The following is a 23,595-nucleotide window of genomic DNA, read 5'->3' on the forward strand; positions in this document are numbered from 1 at the left end:
ATCACCAGCAATTATTAGTGGTTTTGGAATACTATGCAACAGTCTATTAATCTAAGATTTGTCAAAGTTATTTACACTGTTGCCAGGACTATAAAAGCTAACAATTGAGGTGTCTTTTTGTTTGTATTTAATTTTGATTGCTACATTTTGCAAGGAGTGATCAGAAAATGTTTCTAACTTTTGAAGATAAATGCCATTTCTAACAAAAATTGCTACACCATTGTGATCATTACCACAATCATTTCTTAGTATTGTATAACCTCTGATAGAAAACTGTATATTTGGTTTAAGCCAAGTTTCTGATATAAGTGCTATGTGTATAAATAGGTAAATAAACCTGCTCATAAAGTAGGTTTTGAAGCTCAAGTCTGTTACTCAACAGACTTTGAGCATTCCACTGTACTATGTTAAGTTTGTGACAGTTGAATGTGATGTTTTATTTTTAATTTGTATGGTATCTTTAATAGCTGAACTAGGTAGAAGAGAATAACTGTCGATAGATTAGCTACCACGCGTGAGTCGAGTTCGGAAATTCAGTGATCATTTTTTATGGGTTTACCTTTCTCTCATTGGTGGTGGATTGTTTTTATTTTGGTAAGATTAAGTACTTAGTCATTAACAATTAACATAGTCATCCCTTTTACATTATACTAACCGTTTAATAATGGAGATTTCTCCCCCGGAACCTCCGGACCCTCTGGATATCCCCACACTCGCCGGGTCAAAACGGCGTATACATACAAGCAGCTCAGAAGAAAACGCTGCAAAAAAACTATAACTGATACGGATCTGGCTTCGGCGTCCATTCAGAATGTATTTTGTGACCCAAGTTTAGTTATTAGTTTTAAACAATATACGGATTTTGATAAAGGTCCATTTATTATCCATGTTTCTCGTATCGAGGAAGACCCTACCTCAGGCCAAACTATAAAGCCCATCAAATTCGGTCAACTACTGCATAGGCATAAAATTCCAAATATTTGCCCTGACGGCATAAAAAAAATCGGTAGTAATAAAATAGCTGTTACATTCAAATCGTCTGGTGATGCAAACAAATTTTTAGATAACCCTGTAGTATCTGCCAATAAATATACAGCAACAATCCCAAACTTCAACATAACCAAGATGGGTATAGTCCGCCGGGTTCCTGTGGACATAAGTAGTTCATAGATAACTATGAACGAGTTTGTGGAGTCTGTCAGTCTTCCCACTGGTTGTGGTAAGATTTTAAAGGCTTGCAGATTCAACAGAAAGGTCATTGAGGAAGGTAAAGTTACTTGGTTACCTACTCAAACAATTGTAATAACTTTCCATGGTCAAGTGCTTCCTGAAAAAATATTATTCTTCCATAATTCCCTCCCTGTTGAAACCTACCTTTTCCCTACAATCCAATGCCTTAACTGCTGCCGATTTGGTCACATCAAAACTGTATACAGATCTAACCCAAGATGTTACAAATGTACTCAAGCTCATGCTGGTAGCTCATGTGATACAACTGAAAAGGATGCTATCTGTATTAACTGTTCAGGACAACACTTTGCCACAAACAATTAATGCCCTGAACTGGGCAGACAAAAAACAATTAAAATTATTATGTCCCAAGAGAACATTTCCTATGAGGAGGCCTCAAATCGTTGCCCAAAGGTGATGAGGCCATACTCAGAAATTCTCCGTAACCCCTCTGTATCCCATAACTACTCCTCAGCACACATGAGCCAGACACCTACTCCTTCTCCCACAGTCAGCTATAAGAAAACTGTATTTTCTTCTCCACGTTCCAAACCCTTATTGAGTAAACCTTACGATCGAGCTGCTCACCAAGCTATTATTGCTGATGTACCTTCAGCCTTCCCAAATGGCTCTGCCCTAAACCACCAAGTTTCTTCTTCTTCATCAACACAGGATGATAACCTCTTGGAGGCCCTCCTGTCAATCTTACTCTCTTTGATTACCAAGAACAATCTTAGCCTACCGTCCAACGTTGCCCATCAACTATCACAAATCTTATCTATTGGTAAAATTCATGGCCCCAGTATCCATTCTTCAATGGAACACCAGAAGCTTACGTCCTAAAAAACCCAGCCTTATACACCTAATTAATAAATATCTTCCTTCTGCCATCGCCATCTCTGAGACATGGCTGGTCCCTGGAACTCACTTCAGGGTCCCCGGCTATATGTGCCTTAGGGATGTAGAGCAGAAAGTGTTGGTGCGGGTTGCGCCTTATTTATAAGACGCCCCTTCCCTTTTCCCCAATTATCCTTCCTAATCCCCATCCTGGTATAAACATTGTTGCAGCAAAGGTAATGAACTTCTCCTTAGTATCAATCTATGTGCCCCATCCGCAATCAACTATGATTGCAGATATTCTCCTTTTGTTATCTATTGCAACGTCCGATTAATGACAGCTGGCAGGTAGCGAAACGTCCGATGACGCGATTAAGATTATCCGACGGCGAGCGCGAGATTCATCATTATTAAAAGCGATATAATTACATAACGACTCCACCTATAGCTATATAAAAAATACATTCACGTAGTTAAAAGTATAGAAAATCAACGTGTAAAATCATAAATTATGTTTTTGAACCCAAGTTATATATAAATAAAAGGTTAAAGCTCGAGATTATAGGTAGAAATGTGATAACATTTTCATTATATTAAGTTTTAATGTAAAATATTAGCGCACACATTAATACAACTTGATTATTATTGAAATAGACTATATAACCTATTTTTTGATATTAATATGTCATTACTTCGACTTACGGGATTGTCGCATTAAACTAAAATAAAGCACCCATTCTTAGTATATACCTACAATTTATCTGCGGAATGCACAAGTAAAACGTGAAATACTTGGTTGTCTCAATACATCCAGATTGTTGAATATTATAAACATTATATTTATGATATTTTGTCCCTATTACAAGCAATGATTTACTGTTAATTAATTGGATTACAATAAAAATTTGATATTTAAACCAAATCGATAAAGTAGTATCGATCATACTGTTATAACTTGTCGATTTAATGTCGTAAGAAGAATTTTATATGTAATTTGTAGATAAAATCAGAAACTAGATATCATGAGGATTAATTTCATATATAAAACAAACATAATACGTAATTAAAATATTACACTTACATGATAAACAAAACAATAACAAAACACTTGACACTACAAAAATAAACAAATGACAATTCCCCCCGCAAACCGATTTTCAATTAATTATTTCTTTTAATTTTTGCTCGGATACTTGATATTTAAAGATAAGCCTATTACAATTACTTACCATAGAGTCTTAAAAATCGTATTTGACAAGCTAATTCACTCATACTACAGATTATAACACAAAATAAATACGCAAGTCGACTGGGCCACTCTGGTTGCCTGGACGTTTGACTGTCTAAAGAAAAAAGCCGCTCTAGTTGCCCGGACGTTTCAGTAGTTATCGTGTATTCCCCCTCCTATTATTATTATAGGAGACTTTAATGCTCATCATCCCTCATGGGGTTCAAGTCACACTGACTATTCTGCCATTTCCCTGTTGGATTTATTTGATGAAATCAATCTCTGCATTATTAATGATGGCTCTCCAACCCGAAGGGTTTCACCTTCTCAACATCCCAAAAGTGCAGTTGATCTCACCTTATGTTCTCCGTGTCTGGCTCCTCTCCTTTCTTGGAACATCTTACATAATTCCCATGGTAGTGACCATTTTCCTATAATCATTTCTATCCCTGACAAAGTAATTCTACCCCAAAATTTTTCCCCATCTCGTAAATATAGATTAATAGAAGCAAATTGACCTAAATATTCTTCTTGTCTTGATAAAAAAGTTTCCAGTCACTAACCATTTTAATGCAGTAGATAATTATAATAAATTAGCTAATGCCATGATTACATGTGCTGACAACAACTTCCCTTTAAAAAAAACCTGTTTTAAATAAGATTTCAACTCCTTGGTGGGACTCTGAGTGCACTGCTGCTGCTAAAGAAAGGAAATTAGCTGAATTAAATTATAATAGAAACATGTCCGTGTCAAACTTTATTTATTATAAAAAAGTGGCGGCGAAGGCTACACATTTATTAAGAAAAAAGAAAAAACAAGGTTGGATTAATTTTTGCCAGAATTTAAAACCAAGCACTCCATCCTCAACTGTCTGGAAACAAATTAAAAAATTTAGAGGTTCATTTTGTGATCAAGTGTGTGATTTTGATGTGGATCCTTCTGTATGGCTTGATTCCTTTTCAGATAGGATGTTTATAAACATTTATTCGTAAACTACTCTTCAGTTCCAAATATGGACTATTTTCCATCCCCCCCAATCCCTCTTGCCTCAACTCACAATTTAGAGTCCCCCTTCTCATTCTCTGAACTTCTTCTTTCTCTGGATGGCCTAGTTGACTCTGCTCCTGGGGTAGATGGAATCCCATACTCTTTCATTAAAAATTCATCATCTACATCCAAGGAATATTATCTTAGCATAATCAATAACCTTTTTGATCTTGGTTCCATCCCTCCACCTTGGAAAAATCAGGTAATTATTCCATTACTTAAACCTGGTCAGAATCCATCTGAAGCTACCAGCTATAGGCCAATTGCCCTCTCTTCTGCTCTTGCAAAAGTTTCTGAAATCATGATTAAACAAAGACTTGAGTGGTTTGTTGAAAACAATAATCTCCTTTCCAACTCCCAGTATGGTTTCAGAAAGGGCAAGAGCTCCTTAGATAGCTTAGGTATCCTTACAACTGACATTAGAATAGCACTCCTCAGAAAAGAACACCTTGTGGGAGTTTTTCTTGACATAGAATCTGCATATGATAACGTAACTTTCTCTACTCAGGAGTAAACTCAACCAGCTGAGTATCCCCGTGAAGTTATCCCGTTTCATATGTAACATGTTAATGGAAAGATCCATCACTTATTAAAGGTCCATCCTCTTACCTCCCTCCTAAGTCAGTTTGGAAAGGTTTACCTCAAGGCTCAGTCCTTAGTCCCCTTCTTTATAATCTGTATACCCATGACCTCAACAGTACCGTTACACCTTTCTGTCAGATATTGCAATATGCAGATGACATTGTACTGTATTCTTCTGACAAGTCTATACAAGATTCATCTAATCATTTAAATGATGCTCTTGATTATCTTTCTGAATATTTAACACAACATGGACTGTCTCTATCAACATCTAAAAGTAAGGTAGTTTTATTTACAAATAAAAGAATTCTTCCACCTATTAAAATTAAAATTTATGATGTTGATCTACCAGTTGTTAATAATGTTAAGTTTTTGGGTATTTGGTTGGATCACAAATTATCTGGTGTCAAGCATTTTGATTATGTCTCACAGAAATGTGAGAAAAATATTAATATCTTCGCTCATTGTCTGGTGTCTGGTGGGGAGCTCACCCCGTCACTCAAAAATTACTATACAATGCCATAATTCGCACTCATTTAGATTATGGCACTATTTTCTTAATCCCAGCAAACAAAGCAGGTCTAAATAAATTGGACAGAATTCAGGCTAAATGTTTACGTATAGTATTGGGAGCTATGAAATCCAGCCCTATTAATGCAATGCAAGTAGAATGTGTGGATCCTCCCCTCTGACTACGTAGACAATTCCTTGCCAATAAATTTTTCTTTAAACTGGCTGCCGAGCTCATCCCTTACTCCAAAAATTAGAACAATTAGCTGTTTTATACAATGATAATAATATTGTACCTGAAGACAAAAGACCTTGCGTTATAAATAGTTACCTTTTATTTTCTCAGCTCTCTAACCCTCTCTTTCAATATTCTAAATTGCCTTTATTTTCTATGCCTTTCAATGCTCTTACTTTCCAACCCTCAGTAATTTTAGGCTTAGGTGTTGATAAGTTTTCTATAGAAGCAAATAAAACTTTTTCTCATATAATGGACTCAAATTTTTGACATTGGTATAAAATCTACACGGATGCTGCAAAAACAGACATGAGTCCGGTTGGGGCTGCAGTATGGATTCCCTCGACAAGAATTATACTGAGTTATAGCTGCCCACCTACCACTTCTGTGTTTCCAGGGGAATCAATCGCCATTCTTGAAGCTATTCTATTTGTTAAGTCTCACAACAAGAACAATTCTATTATCCTTTCAGACTCTAAAAGTTGCCTCCAATCAATTCTCTCAAATCCGTTTAAGTCAAAAAGTCAGTTTCCCATCATTCTCAAAATAAGAGAAACTTTGAAAGAGTGCTATGAACTCAAAATTAACATAGTTTTAGCTTGGATTCCAGGTCACATGGGCATCTCTGGTAATAAAAATGCAGATGCCTGTGCTAGATCAGCTGCTCATTCAGGTTCCTTTCAGTATTCTGAAATATTCACTCATGACTTGTGCTCTACCCTGAAACCCAAGATGTATGAGAGTTGGTCAAACATTTGGCAAGTTTCCAAAACTTTAAAAGGCAAATTTTATGGAGAACTCCAACCAGAAAATCCTCAAAAACCTTGGTTCTCAAAATGTAGGATTCATAATAAAACAATAATCTCAACTATATGCCGCTTACGTTTAAACCATGCCTGCACTCCAGTCTCTCTAGCTAAACTCAGAATTAGGGATCATTCTCTATGTGATTGTGGCCTTGATGAGGGAAACATGGATCATTTATTCTTTAGTTATCCCTTAATGCAATCTTCTCTGTACAATTATATACCCGCTGAAGTCCCCCGTCCAACCTCCGTTAAATGTCTCCTCTACCTAGTTTACACTCCTTTTGTAAATATTTTGTGTAAATATATTAAAATAAATAAGATTAAATTGTAAATATTATTTAGTACATACTTATATTAATTAATTATTTAAGTATTTCTATTTGTGTATGTCGTTTATAGTCTTACAAGCATGTATATTATTTGTTTCAGATATTATTAGAAAATTAAACTTTATGTAATCTGAACACCGATTATTACCGTTAAACTTAGAAGACACATACTCAAAGCTTGGTAGTCTAATCTAACGTGATTCTGGCAGATCTGTGGTATATCTTCCACAGAAGCCACAGTAGGAAGAATAGAATAGCTGAACTAATTGCGTGTGAGCTAATGCTTTGATTCTGTGTTTTATTTAGTGTAATGACTTTTATTATTGATTCTGTGATTAGATTCATTGCTGCTGGATTGGATAAAATTAAATTAATGATGTCTTGTGTGTTCTCTGTCTTATGGAGTGATGGAAAGTTTGTTGGATGTTTAAATAAATCTGATAATGGTGTTTTACTTTTATTTTTACTATCCAATATCTTTTTTTGTTTTATAGGGCATTGACCTGATACTGCAAGATGGTTTCCTTTACAGTGTACACATACTACTTTATCAATAGGTATAGTACATTCTTTATATGAATGATTTTCAGTGCAGATTGAGCAACGCTGAGCATTCTTACAGAATTTAGCCAAGTGGTCAAACCCAAGGCATCGGAAACACTGCTTAACTGGTGGCACATAAGGTCGCACTGGCAGACGCCACATCTTTAAGTGAACGTAATCTGGGAGTGAAGTAGATGACGCAAAGGTAATAATGACTGCCTGTGTAGGTTGTAATATAAAACCACTATCGGATTTGTTTATTTTTCATTATACGCCGAACAGAAAAGATTTGAATTTTTTTTTGTTGGACATGTCAATAGGTACGGAGGAAATCACTCTAGACAATTCAGTGGCACCAGCTGGGATGGACGCCTTAATATTTTGTTCCCTTAAAAATGTCGTGTTGTCTAGGAATGTATTAGCCAAATTGGGTCGTTCAAGCACTACTCCTATCTTATATTTGTTAAGTTTCTTAAGATATTTAATGCCTTTAATGAAGCACGATAAGCAGCTACTAAGAGTTAGCATGTCACGACTACCAAGTGGCTGTTCAGTGACACTCTCTATGAAGACTATAAATTCATGACCGGCACCTGCGTCTTCCGGATATCGGCGACAATAGTCGGCCACCCTATATGGCAAATAAAAGTCCTCGTGGTCTTCCAAAACTGTACGCGAATCTGAGTATTCGCTACTTTCAGAGGTGGAATCTAAAATAGACTCACCTTTATCTCGTTCCGGCTTGGTTTTTTTCCGCCTTTTCGACATCTCTTAGCACAAACCTAAAACACTATATATATAGACTTTTACTTATACTAAACAAATTAAATGATAAACATATACAAATACTTATATACTTTTTAAAAATATGAGGATTATATACAATATAATAGAAATATTTAATTTTATAGTTAAAAAGACCGCCCTAAGCAATCAAGAGTTCCCGCGCTTTTCACAATCAAAGAGAATTTAAACACTACGTTTACAATGACATCTTTTTTTTTTGGATTTTATGGCCTGGTAACGAGTACAATGACATCCAAATCAACCAAAGAACAAGTATATATACTGTACGAACAAGTATATCTTAAGTGCTCTATGAATGTTAGATACTACAGATTTTTACAAATGTAAACTTATAATAACTTTAATAACTCTAGAAAAATTAATCATTTGACAAACAGCCCACTTAGCAAACATATTAATAGATTAGTAATCATTTAACAATTTTTGCAAATGTTTTAATTCGTAAACATTTCAAATATTAAACTATCATAAAATATCATTCCAAAAATATTAATTTAACCAAGTAGGTACTACGATTATAAAATTAGTGATTATATAAAATGACGGTGGATACAATATTTCTTGATAAAAAACATTTTGGGGCTTACTCGTACTACAAGGTTCGATTTGGTTTTGGCACACTAAACTCGTCTCGTGCGTTACAATCGTCTTTGGGATCTACTAGTAAACAAGGGCCAATTCAGTGCTGGCACTTGCCAAGCTACGCTCGGCTCTTGCGTTGGGTGGTCTTGGTTTAACAGTTTAAGTATGTTTTTGGGTGCTACTAGTAAACAAGGGCTAATTCCGTTAGATAACAATTACTTGATAGCACTACTGTAGAACTAAAAAATAATGACTATGCAATAATTCAAAAGTATTAACTTTATCAAGTATAAATTTACCGTACGACACTTTTTAAATGATTATTTGGCGTGCGTTTTTTACTAATTAAGTATTTTTATAGTTAGTTAACAAATATATGGACCCGTTAAGAAGTGCCTATAATTATAGCATCGTTATATTGACACAATTTCAAACCGCACGTGCAATTCATTCATTCAGACATTACAAAGTAATTATTATTATTTATTATTATTATAGTGTTAAATATTAGAAACTTATGTTGCTTTGATGAACCAAAACAGGGACTGCCTTACGGCACCCTTTTCCCTCATCCGGTTCTGATCTTTACATGAAGAGATTATAATATGTTTAGGAAAATTATAGCAGAAATTCCTAAGTACAATGTGCTAAATGTACAGATAACCGAAATAGGAACAAAAATAATAAATGTTAAAAAAAATTTACTTATGTGGAAGTCATGTAAGTGATTTAAAAATAAAACTCTCGTTTACAACACAAATTTTTCAACTACATTTTTATAAATATATGTATATATTATAAAGAAACTAGGACTCCTTTTGACAGTATTCTAGTAACGTACTCAGACTCGACAAATTCTATAATATCTAAAGGGCATTATATAGGATATTCCCTTAATCCTACCAGTTAAAAGACTCTACCAAAATGCTTATTGGCCTGATACTCGGTAGGAAAGTATAGAAATGTCATTATATTTGATAAAAAAATTAACTGAAAAGCACTACAACACGCGAAATATCAAATTAATTAATTAAATTAATATTAAAGAATTACAACCTGCTAAGTCATATTTATAAGTTATATTTATTCGTGTTTAAGTCTTTTAAAATACTTTCACTGTGTTCATTTAATTTATAGCATAAGTTGTGAGTTGTGACGTATTATTAAGTGTTATTAGCATTAGTTGTTAACCTTCGTGGTTTTTTTAGATGCTAATTTGACCTAGTTTTATATCGGTATATGTAATATGATGAATAAAAAAATGTCTACACTAATTGCTCCAAAAAAGTATCACTCCATTTAGTCTCACTCCATTTTTTGGTTGGGGATGTCTTATCAATAAGTCACAAAGCTTAATTTTTTTGAAAAATCAGGGAAGACTTAGATCGTGTTGCGAAGTCTCTTAGCAATATACAAGGCACTATCCAACTAGCAAAGGTAATAAAAAATAAATAAAAAGATTATGAGTCAATAGATTCAGTGCGTCTTTTTGGTACAAACAATAAAACGTAGCATTCGCTAACTTCGTTTATAAGCTGCTTGCAAAAATTAGAATAAATATACAAATAGATCATCATTTAAGAAGTAAAGGAAACAACAGTTGTATAATAATATTATAAAAATAGAAACTCATTTAGCGTACTTAATAGTCAGCTGTATTTAAATGTTGAAGTATATTTTAGAAAACAAATGCCCATTATACCTAAATAACAAAAAAGCATTTTTAAAATTAATAAATGTACATAACATTAAAATTAGATTTCATTACAATATATATTTATATGTATACGATATACGGATATATATAATTTAAAAATTGTTATTTGAAAATAATAAGAGATCTAAAACCAATTATTTTTGCTTCTATGAACAGTGCTAATTTTAATAAAATGTTGGCTGATTATCGCTGAACTTTTGCCTGTAACATGGCGCTTTCGTATTTGAAGAACATAGATAAAAAATATTAAACTTATTCTATGTCGTATGACCATGAATATATAAAAATGATAATGAATGGAAAAATATAATAGGAGTTGACATTGGAGTGGTTTTGTAATTAATATCAAGCAACACCAATAAAACGTCATAAAACTTGTCATAAAAATGAAAACAAAAAGCCGCAAAGGCTATTAAATTTGTTTATTTTGTAAATTGTTGTTTTTATATTTTATGTTATATTATTTTATACGCACTTGAAGTGTGTGTGTGTTACATATTCTAGTCTTAAGTTTCATAAATAAGTAAAGAAGGCCATTTCTATAATATCGACAAAAATAAATGTGCCATAAATTACTTGTTTTGTGATTAAGTTTTACTAAAAGGTGCTGTTAAGTTATTAGACGATTAGGTTACGTTGTAGACGGCTTAAGAACGCTGTACGAAGGAAAATAATGATGGTTAAATCAATTAAAACTCAATTTAATTAAATCCCGCCATTTTGTATTGTGACTTCTTGTTCCAAGTTGGAACATAATAAACTTAGGAATTCCTATAAGATTCTAGATAGAATTTCGTAATGTCTAAATTAAAAAGCCAGAAAAATTGGGAGAAAATTTCGAATCCCACTATCCCAACAAAGAATCTAAGTGGGAAGTATGAAAAATGTAGGCACATAACAGAAGAAATCTACAAAAGAATTGAAATAACATTTAAAATTAAGAAGTTGGAGGCAAGAACGCATAGCGAGTTATCTGAGGAGAGGTATTTATACTTTATATTTTTCCATTTGTTAAATATTCTTGTTATATATAATAATAACAATAAATAAACTATTTCGCAAAAACAGAGGTTCACAACACTTAAATATATATGTACTACGTCTTAAAAATTAACTTATCTTAAATAAAATACAGTGTTGAATTGAAACTCTGATACCCATGATAAGATCTAACTTGTGTTATAAAGTTCGAGACATTTCTTTCAGTTCAATTCAATTAATCAACTTTTAAATTATTGGTATTCAATATTTATGTTAAGAATTTAAGAAGATTCATAGCTTTTTACATATAACATAATTATAGTAAAATAGGTTTTCCAAAAAGGTTAAATTTTATAAATTACAGTAAGCTAACTGCCAAATATTTTGAAATTTCTGTGAATACTTTCACTATGGCATTGTTTAAGTTGGTAAGTGGTTGATAAGCAATGGTTCTAGCTATCCTACACAGGTATCCTGACAGTCCACTACCATCATCTTGTTATACCACCCCAACTTATGTACTTACATGAACCAAGAATTAGGTTATTTTTATTTATCAGGGCAAATGTTAGAGGAGATAAAGGAGTAAAGATAAAGATTATTTTTATTTATTTCTAGATATTAGTTATGTAGTAACTACTTTATTTTTTTTATTTCCTCTATTTTTAAACAATATATCTAGCTTGTCCACTGACATAGGCCTCCTCTAGGACCTTCCAGTGCTCTCTCTGCGGCGCTTCTCTACTCCAAACAGGTCCAGCAACCTTCTTTATGTCATCTTCCCACCTTAGTATCTGCCTGCCTCCCTTTCTTTTAGCATCTCTCGGGTGACAATCTTTGGGCCTCTGATCATATGACCCGTCCATTTCCACTTAAGTTTTTTCACAGTTTTTGTTATGGGATCACCTTTGTTTTTTCTCTTTTGTCCGTTAGTCTTTCTCTGTCCTTTAATTTTATGTCCAATAGGCTCCTCTGCATGGTGTTTTGGCATACTTCCAGTTTTCTCTAATTTTTGCTTGTAAGGGCCTAGGTTAGGCATCCAAAGGATGGTGTTAAGGCATACATGGTGTTATGCAGGTGTTTAAAATCGTGCCTTTTTCTCTGTAGTAGTAGTAGTACTCAATTTATTATTTTATCTTTATTTATCTAAGATTTGCATTATTAGTCCCATCTAGCTTCTAAGTTTGAGATATTACTGCATTTAAAAATAAAAGATTCAGTCTGCGGCTTTTTAATGTTAAGTACATATACTTAACATCACAGCAAACAGACACACACTTACACACACATACACACACACATATACACACACATATACACACACACACACATATACACACACACACACATATACACACACACACACATACCTCTTTTTAGTGAGTTTGCTAATTATGTTTAATAATGTATAGCCTTTCGGAAGGACCTAGCCTCTGCAACTCAGGATATCGTATCGCAGAGGGTAGGGCACAAAACATTTTGTACCACATATTATTAGATGAATAAATGATTATTATTATTATTATTATTATTATTACTTCAATTTTGTTAAAATGTGCATATTTTAATGTAAATACATTACTGACAATGTGTTTCAATCCAGTTTTTGTGATGTGCAATTATGTAGTTGACAATAATAATAAAAATAAAGCCTCTTATTCAACTAAAAAGAATACAATTTCTTATATCTAAGTTCTTCTTCTCCTTTCCTCTACTCTAGTTTTCAATATTAGTTTTATAATTAGTGCTTAGTCCTAGGGTACAGCACCTGTAGAAAGTTCGACATTTCTTTTGCTCAATAGCCACTTCTTCTTCATACGGGCGCGCTTTCCGCAACTCGATGTCATATGCGCCTATTTTGCGTGCGAGGGTAGTAGAGGCTACTCCAACCAGCCAAGCTCCTCCAAGAAGTCACCCAACCTCTTAACGTCTCGAAAGACTTCCTGAAGAGGGCCTGGTGACCCCAGGTGCTTCGCCCTGTAGTTTGCCACCTCACTGCATTCCAGCAAAACGTGAGCGGCTGTTTCCTCTGCCCCCAGGCACCCTCTGCATAGAGGGCTGTCTGTGACGCCTATATTAAAAAGATGCCTGTTAAAATTGCCATGACCTGTGGCTGCATATATATATAGATAAAGATAGCCTTTATTTCTAGACATTAGTTATGTAGTAACATGTATTTTTTATTTCCTCTATTTTTTAACAATATATCTAGCTTGTCCACTGACTTAGGCCTCCTCTAGGACCTTCCAGTGCTCTCTCTCCCGCGCTTCTCTACTCCAAACTGGTCCAGCAACCTCCTTTATGTCATCTTCCCATCTTAGTATCTGTCTGCCTCTCTTTCTTTTAGCATCTCTTGGGTACCAATTGGTGAGTTTCTGTGACCACTTGTTTGGGCCTCTGATGATATGACCTATCCATTTCCACAAGTTTATTTACAGTTTTTGTTATGGGATCACCTTTGTTTTTTCTCTTATGTCTGTTATTCTTTCTCTGTCCTTTAATTTTATGTCCAATAGGCTCCTCTGCATGGTGTTTTGGCATACTTCCTGGCATATAATATTAATCTTAGTCAACACCAATTGAGTTGTAATATTTCCCTGGTAAAACGCAAGTCGGCGCAAGGTAAAGCTGCTTTGGCTTGCCTGCACTCCTCAAGGCTATCCCAGTATTGTTGATGTATATCCCCAATAGCCACAGAGGCAGAAATTGTAGCACACAAAAAAGTATGCATGGCCTTCCACTGACTCTTTTTTTTATGGAATAGGAGGACAAATGAGCATACAGATTACCTGGTGCTAAGTGATAACCACCACCCACATTTTCTTGCAACACCAGAGGAATCACAGGAGCGTTGCCGGCCTTTAAGGAAGGTGTACGCGCTTTTTTTGAAGGAACCCATGTCATATCGTCCCAGAAACACTGCACAAGGAAGCATGAAAAACAGAATCTTGACATTATTTTTTCTTTATTCCGACAGAAGTACACTTTAGGAAGTACACTTTACGAAGTTAGGCAGAATGCTTAAAAACCATGGCCTTCATTTCCAACTCGGGTGTCCATGTAGGTGGAACCACTGACTTACAATCTCCTTTATGCAGGTAGCTCAACAGCTGATTGCGGGTCTATGTATGCCTCAGACTGTTGACATGTATGGTTTTGTTCAAACTAACCTAGCTGTTCCTTTCAGTGACCAAATCGACAGCCTTGGCAATGAAACAGATCTGTTTGCTTGTGACAAATCATCTCTGCCAAGCAGTACAGAGGTGGAAAATATGGAACTGGGAAGTGTTGCCTGCGAGAAGTACATCAACAACAATAACAATGAAGAGACCAAATTTAAAAAGACTGTGGTTCCGTATAAGAGGCCCAAGAAGAGGTATATTTTATTTGTTAGACGGGTTTGTCTCTCAAGAAAGGGGGCTACAATTTAGCAGGGGCGTGCATAGATTTTCTAGCAAGGTAGGCACTGTAGATCTAAATAGTCGTAGTTGAGCCTGGATATTGCTTACCGTAGGTATTTAGGAAAATTTATGAGTGGGGGTTCAATAGTTAACTTTGGTTATAAAATAACGGAATCAAATTAAACAAAATTAACTTTAACACTCTCTTTATTTAGGTTCATAACACCTAATTGCCTATATGATATGCACGCCCCTGCGATTTAGTATATATTTTAACAATTTTGAAGAAAACAAGATAAAAGACTAGTGTTATTGTAGTGTACTGACATCTAGTCTTAACAGAGTATGTGTTAACTATTATTGTCACTGTCACGACATCGACAGTGACTTTGACCGTGTGACGATGAGTGTTATATAAGGAATGCACAGTACAGTGGAAGACCAGTTCTAATCGGCTATTGGTTGCGTGTGGACGTGTTCGGGTGTAGTGCTACATAGTAAAGATTAGTTGTTTCACTCGTGAGCAAACGATGAACATTTCAGTCATTATTATTATTAACATACAACAACAAGAAGAATATCAAAAGCTATGCCATTCTTCGTTTTGCTAAAGTTTGCTGATGCTGACCAGACAGCTTAAACAGTGCTAGAGCGCATGTCTCCTCGTGTGCGACTTCCGGTTCCATTTTGGTGGTTTTTTTTTATATTTTATGGAATAGGAGGACGAACGAACGTACGGGCCACCTGGTGTTAAGTGATCACCGCCGCGCACATTCTCTCGCAACACTAGAGGAATCACAGGAGCGTTGCCGATTTTTTTTCCTCGTTTGCCTTACCGTCATAAAAAAACTTCAATTTTTATGCTAATAATGTTTTTTATAAGGTTTCGGAAGCGTGCAAAGAAACAACACAAGCCGATAATGGATTCGGATGGATCAAGCGACGAGGGGGTGTCATGTAACCGCGTGGTTGACATTGGTGTCGTGCGAGGAGTGTCGCCGCCTGCCTCACTGGATAATGTGATGGGGATTCCGAATATTGTAATCGTTGCTTGTGGTAAGGTGGATTGCCTGTTGTTGTACACAGCACTAGAGGTGTTCGCAACGACTATATATTGAAATCACGTTATAACGATACGCTATTTTTAAAACGCCTATTATTTTTTACTCTATAATATATTAGTTCACTTCGTTATGACTTATGGCGCGTTTCATTATCGCTGCTATTCGTTACAGAATGTTGATGAAACGTGCGCTGTTAAATATTATTCGATACATTATTGTTGTGTGAGCTTTTGAAAGTGCTTACTTACTGACTGTCTGGCTGAAATTATGATTTATGATAATATGTAATTATCTATTATTTTATTTATGCCAAACAAAATTTAGGTACTTATAACTTTTATAAAACTTTTTAAACTATTCTATAAAACAATCAATTCAAAATCATTCACAAACGCACAATAATCAATATTCAATACTAATTAAATACGTCATACGAAGTCAAGTCAGCCGCAAGCGCGTTATATCCGATCTGATTAAATATTTATTCAAACAAACAAAATAATCTAACGCGTTAGATAGCGGAACAAAATATGTTTATTTATTTGCCTAATATATTTCCAATTACAACTGGACTTTTATTTGAATATAAACTTTTATGTAGTCCTCCTAGAGCATGATTTGGCAGGTGACACAAATAGCGTATCGCATGAATTATAAACGACTTTCATTTGAATTTAGTTCTTATGAATTACTCTTAGAGCATAATTTGGCAGATGACAAAAATCGCGTATCACATAAATATTAAATAACGCTTGCTAGTTTTAATATATAATAGGTGATATAATTATAAATATATATTAGATTATTTTATCAGCTATCTAATATAACGAACACCTCTACTCTTTTTTTTTTTTTTGCGCCCAAGCAAGGGAATGGGCTACCCTCCGGGATAACGACGGGAGGGAGGTGGTGAATGCTCATGCATACCAACGCAGCCTAAGTCTGCGTTGGTTATGTGGGACTCACGTGAAAACCTAGGTGCCTACCCACTAAACACCACCTGCAGTTGGCTTTGGGCAGGTGCCCTCTAAGCCTACATCGAAGGCGACCTTCTCTTGGGGAGAGAGAGGCGCAAGCGGCACTCCCTATGGAGTTTCCGCTGGGATATTGCACAGAAGGTGCTATCTAATTGGGACTAGTGACATCAGAAGGATGATCACAAAATAGAGGTGAATCTAAATGCGTCTGATTGTCCCCGGATGCCAAGAGGCGTTCCAGGTCAGACGAGAGTTTGTTAGGGGGATCGGAGAGGGCGTGTCTGGGCCTCCTGACTTGATGACGTGAAGGAGGGGGGGCAGTATAATCCGCTGCCTCCTTAATCAGGGGATTTGGGTGATTGTCTGAGGACTTGAAGAAAGTTTCGGACGAGCACTTTAGGTGTTGTTGGATGGTGGGGAGCTCTAAGTCCCGGTGAAGGTCTGCGTTTCTAACGCACCAGTGGGCATTGACAGCCTTACGGCAGAAAATGGATTGGAGACCACCTCTACAAATAATTGACTAACAATACGATTATCTAAATATACATTAATAGCGCGAGGTAAAATAATTGCTTCTGTATTCAGCGCCATCTATCGGAAGCCAACCAAAACCACATATCAGATATATATCAACTTGAACACCTGTTCTTGTAAAACTTTTTAGACTCCTCTTACGGAAGTAAATAATAATAATAATAAATCATTTATTTTCAGGCATTTTACCCTTAAATCTACAAACAATCTTAACTTAAATTACATTACAAGTTGAGTTTACTTTGATTTTAATTAAATAACAGATGAAAAAAAAATTATGTATGTCATAATTACAATTAAAAAGAAAATAATTAAATTATAGAAATAAAAATAATAAAATTAATATAGTCTAATAAAATTCAATGATGTTAAATTCAATTTCGGTTCTTACATTATTAAAATAATAAAAATATATATTAATACAATATTTCTTAGAAACACAAGCTATCTTGACCAGATCGTCGGTCCGTCTTGTGGGGGTCCTACCAACACTGCGTCTTCCGGTACGTGGTCGCCATTCGAGGACTTGACTGCCTCAACGGCCAACTGTCCCTCGAACTATGTGCCCTGCCCACTGCCACATCAGTTTCGCAATCATTTGGACTATGTCGGTAACTTTGGTTCTCCTACGGATCTCCTCATTTCTGATTCGATCTCGCAGGGAATCTCGGAGCATAGCCCTCTCCATTGCCCTCTGAGCGACCATGAGCTTTCTCATCAGGCCACGATAAAGTCGATATAAATAAAGTAAATTTATAACAAGTTAATATTGACATGAGCTAACCTTCAATTTTAATTAACTCCTTATCGCTCGTATTTGCTGAAGTGAATGTTGTTAAGGCGTTATGAAAACAATCCATAAATAAAATGATAAAAGATCATGCGGGGTAAATCTTGCTGAGGAAATAGTGAATTGAATATGATATTAATTAAGGAGATTTTTAAGAATTTTTAAGTAATGTACAAAATTTGAACAAAAAAAAACTAATAGGACATCTGGACTCATAAGGATTCGAACCGGGGTCTTCTGCTTTCCGGATCACCCAATGTCCATCATATTCTAATGTTATTGTAGCTGTTTCTCATTAAAACACGGATAAAACTAAATTTTTAAATTGAAACCTAACAAGATCGATTTTAGCCCCCGAAATCCCCTGTATACTAAATTTTATGAAAATCGTTGGAGCCGTTTCCGCGACATTATCGTATATGTACACAAGTAAAAATGAAAACAAACTTTATGAACGATGCGGGACTCGAACCCGCGACCTCTCGCGTTCAAGTTCTCTCTTGTTTTCAGTTTGATTTGTGTTATTAATCCCAGAAGTAACATCTCAAGTCAGTTTCCTAATAGTCATATGGTCACGGACTAGTAAAAAAAGAAGGACACCGCGCCATGATATTAGCAAGTGAAACACCTTTATGCTAGTGTAATAATCATATATCCCCAAATACTTTTATAGTATCGTTTTTACACTTTTTCACAACGCACGACGGCATTTTAAGATATTTTATTGCGACGGTAACTGATCTGTCACAGACGATGGCAATTCTCATAATGGCGGCCGATCGGCTTGTATTAGTGTAAGTGTATGCGTGGGGCTCTGTATTTACACGTTTACCGGCTTGTTTTGGTGCCTCACTGTTATGTAAGGTGACACGGAGTCCTTCTTATTTTACTCGTCCGTGCATTTGGTATGTTTTTTTTTAAATATACGTAATTGTGTTTCATTTAATTAAATTTTAATTTTTAATATTACCTTCATTTCAATTGTGTTTTCTATGGGTTGGATATGCCTGAAAACAATGTTTATTATTACATAGATAAAATGGAATAAATTTTGATATACAGGGTGGCCGAGAAGTTGACGTTCAAAGCTAAAATTTGTATTTAGCCCATTTTATTGGCCAATGTTCTGGGAAGTTTTTAAAAATAGTTAGAAGCGATAGGCTCCCATTTTTTTTTTGATACCTTGAACATTTTCATGAATTTAGCTGGAGCAGTTATCTTGAACTTACGACTCAATTCTAAACTAGTTCCGCATTGTCTAAAGTATTCATAGTTTCTTATGTGGTTACTGCAACTGTAGTTAATAATTATCTGTATATATCTATATATATATAAAAATGAATTGCTGTTCGTTAGTCTCGCTAAAACTCGAGAACGGCTGGACTGATTTGGCTAATATTGGTCTTGAATTATTTTTGGAAGTCAGGGAAGGTTTAAAAGGTGAATTAATTATAAAGTGTTCGGAATTAAATAAAAACAACAATTTTGTTTTTCCCTTGATGTGTGTGTCCCCCGTCGTCCGATATTTGTTTTGTATGGACATATTTTCTATGAGAGAATTTAATGACGCACGGTTTGACAGTTCTGCTGTGAAACAATCAGGGAGCATATTTTACGAAATAATTCTTGATGTTATGATATATTACTGACAAATTCATAAAAAACATTATTTTATTTATTATATACAGAACAACGTCTATCGGGTCAAAGGTCTAGTCAACAATAAAATTAACTAAAAGTGTTCAAAAAAATTTGAAGTCCTAAACCAAAATTAGGTGAAAAAAGCGGATAAAATGGGGAAAAAAATTATTATCTCCTGAACTACGCAAAATCGTAGAACATACATAGGGGTGATTCGGATACTCATCACCATGAGCCTTTCAAATTTAAGCTTTGGACGTCAATTTCTCGGCCATCCTGTATAAATAACTGTGTATCCGTTTCAGATTTAAAATCAAAGGTATCGAGTGTACAGAAAAAAGAGAACGCAATAATGGAATCGGAAACCGGACCAACCATAGACAAGAGACACGAAAACCAAACTATTGATATTGGTAACAGTCTCAGTGATTGGCTGCTGTGTGGTATTTGTAAATCGCCATTTCGCGGGGAAAGAGGATTGAGGTAACTATATTTTACTATACTTTTATCGGCGACTTGAAATGAGGAGATCCGTAGGAGAAGCGAAGTCACCGACAAAGCCCAAATGATTGCGAAACTGAAGTGGCAGTGGGCAGGGCACATAGTTTGACAGACAAATGGCCGTTGTGGCAGTAAAGTCCTCGAATGGCGACCACGTACCGGAAGACGCAGTGTTGGTAGACCCCCCACAAGATGGACCGACGATCTGGTCAAGATCGCCGGAATAGGGCAGCGCAGGACAGATCGTCGTGGAGATCTTTGGTGGATGCCTTTGTCCAGCAGTAGACGTCTTCCGGCTGATGGTGATGATTATGATGAAGTCTGCAATACTCATTGCATTAAAAATATTATTTTCAGGAGGCACATCAAAATGTCACACCGAGACACAAAGGATTCTGGAAACGATGAAAACTCAGGAAAAAAGTGAATATTTTAGATTTTTAATTTTTTTGATTTATAAATCTCTCATTAATACCCTGAAATTGGGAAAAATATAACCTATATTATATCACTTTAAAGACTCTATATGTCTGTATAGATTCTCTAGCTGTAAGCCAACGCATGACAACACGGCCAGTTTTTTTCTTTCGTTTGCATGACAAACTACGTCTTACATTCGCGATACGTTAGTAGTTTTAGTGTGCGTGCGTTGCTGAGAATAGAGGCTAAAATATCGCCGCTATTTCATGTTCACAGCTGTCACAGACTATGCAGACGTACAAATTATGGTATCATTTATTATTCCACTGTGTTTTTTCGTACAAGATAACGTAATGTACTCTTTTTAAATACTTTGTGAAAGAAACATTCATTTGTCGGCCATTTTGAATACGCCATCTTGGAAGTTATTTTTTCTTCATACCGTCATTTGTAACAAACTGGCGGAATTTCTGCAGTCGGCGACTGCTTAAGAGATACATCATGTACTCATTTTACATTCGTAAAGAATTTGTTATTTTAAAGTAATAATAATCCCTCATTTCTGGGATAATTTATTCAAATAAAATTTGTATCCAAAATTTATGAACGATGCGTGACTCGAACCGGCGACCTGTCGGCTTGCGTCCGAGCGCTCTGAGCCAAATTTTAAATCTTAGCATGTCTTGTTCAACGAGAATATAAAGATTTACGCACCATGCGTCACTGGAACGGTTCTATTAAAAGGCATAAAAGGCATTTATGTTCTCAAAATTGATTCCTTTACAATTCTTTTTGATGTCATTTCTAGATACTACTACCGCTTCGGAAACAAATATTGTTCAAATTATTGTTCTTGTTGAACAAGACATACCGAGATTTACGAACCATGCGTCACTCGAACGGTTGGCTTAGTTGGTAAGAGCGCTCGCACGAAACGCGAGTGGTCGCGGGTTCGAGTCCCGCATCGTTCATACATTTTGGTTACAGATTTACTTTCGTAATGCTGGGGCCACAACTACGTCTATCGTCGCGAGGCTTCTATGCACGCAGGTGTGACCGGCCATTATCGGCTATCGTCCCGAACAGTCGGGCGAGTTAGTTATCACGCGGGAGTCGGTATATCAAAGAGTTTAGTTCGCTATAATATCGCCCTACATGGTCACAGCGTTGTTCTTGGTAAGATTTTTTTATATCACAATAAGGGACGAAGCGTGATACGCCCTGCCCATTACAATGCAGGATTCTTGAATTCTGAGTGGAACTACAATTGCGCTCGTATCCTGAGACATAAAATGTTAAGTCTCATTTGACCTGTAATTTCACTATCTACGGCGCCCATCACACAGAAACAAACAAAATCAGGATAAATGGAAATCCTAATCGAATGTAAACCTCAACAAAAACATTTGGTGGCCGAAGTCGTCGTCCGTAGTGAAACGTATGGAAATTGTTTCGGACATCTTGAATTATTGCAAGATAATTCATGCAGAATATACAAGCCGCTAGTGTGACCACAGACTTTATCGCGATTTTTTTCATAATTCGGTTGTCGGCCATTTTGAATACGCAATTTTTATTTTTATTATATTAAGTTGTTATAGTTAGTTACCCTTGGGGTACGGAACTCTAAAAATATGTTCTATTTATCAAATTAATATAAGATTTATTCGATGTATGCTTGAAGCACTTTTAAATCGTCATTGAATTTCCGGTAAATAACGTACAATTCAAAGTCAAGTTATGAAATGATAATTTTAAGTTTAATATTTATTTGCAATACTATTGGACTAAATCATGTTACAAATAAGATGAAATAATCATAACAGTAAGAAATTTCCAAAATTTGTATCCATATTCTTGCGGGTAGAAACAAAAATAGTTGGACACACATACATTTATGAAGATTTTTTGGAGTGTTTAGACTACATAATATAATGTTAAATTTTGAGGGTACTTCGCACTTTAGTACTTTGTATATTCGAGTGCTATTTTAATTTTTATATAAATAAAGTCAAGACGTTAGTTTCGCACACCGGTCAAGATTCAGCTAATTGTTACATTTAGGTGTTAAGGTGCGAAATACTATGTTAGTATAAGGGAAAGATTGTGGTTATATGAACTGCTGTCAAGAGAATGATTAAGAATAAGTGTAAGTGATCACCTTGTGAAATATTAGTGCTACGAATATCCGTTGCAGGTGATCACCTAAAAATGAGTGATAAAAAATGTACCAACTTCTAGTCCAAATTCGATTAATGAACTTTGTTTAAGATAGTATGAAGCTCCAGGAATAAACTTTATTTTTACATTGAGGGTAGTTTAAAAATTTAGTCTTAATTGTAAAGCTTGACAGCAGTTCCATTAGAGCGCAGGGTTTTACTATCTGTGATCCAGTTGGCAATGTGATTGTAGTATTAAGTCGTTTTCACCACAGACAAACAATATTTAGATGTGTAACATCCAACGACGTGGAACGTCGCGTCTTCCCATTTTGGCAAATACCCTCATTGCACACATTACAGAATGTATGGTAATATCGGATTTTATATTAATTCGGTATCTTAAGTATTCCTATATGTTCAGAATACACAACATAAAGTTTGTACCCAAAATAATTTTCTCTCCGCGCCTCTACCTTTTCCCACAGGAGGCGTTTTCTCACTTGACTTCGTGTTCCATAAAAATATTTTTTCTTCGATCTTTCATAAGATTGACTACGTGCAAGGGAGACGAATCGGGTTTTCATGAGCGTATGCGTTTTAAACGTAATGATATCTTGGCTGTTTTGATTCTCTATATTTTTTGTTAATTTTCTGGCTAAAGAAAACT

The 23,595-nt window shown here is 35.3% G+C and overlaps 1 protein-coding gene and 1 non-coding gene across 2 annotated transcripts; both read left to right on the forward strand.

Annotated features, from left to right (window-relative positions):
- Positions 1 to 10,856: 10,856 nt before the first annotated feature.
- LOC126977764 (uncharacterized) lies at positions 10,857 to 15,987 on the forward strand. Its single transcript, XM_050826417.1, has 3 exons — positions 10,857 to 11,440; positions 14,626 to 14,814; positions 15,723 to 15,987. Exons 1-3 carry the CDS (start codon positions 11,256 to 11,258, stop codon positions 15,955 to 15,957), a joined length of 609 nt encoding a protein of 202 aa, XP_050682374.1. The 5' UTR covers positions 10,857 to 11,255; the 3' UTR covers positions 15,958 to 15,987.
- A 5,676-nt stretch (positions 15,988 to 21,663) lies between these two features.
- Trnaf-gaa (transfer RNA phenylalanine (anticodon GAA)) lies at positions 21,664 to 21,737 on the forward strand. Its single transcript has one exon. It is a non-coding gene; the product is annotated as a tRNA-Phe (tRNA).
- The last annotated feature ends 1,858 nt before the right edge of the window (positions 21,738 to 23,595 follow it).

Source organism: Leptidea sinapis, chromosome 2, assembly GCF_905404315.1.
Source record: "Leptidea sinapis chromosome 2, ilLepSina1.1, whole genome shotgun sequence".
Taxonomy (NCBI): domain Eukaryota; kingdom Metazoa; phylum Arthropoda; class Insecta; order Lepidoptera; family Pieridae; genus Leptidea; species Leptidea sinapis.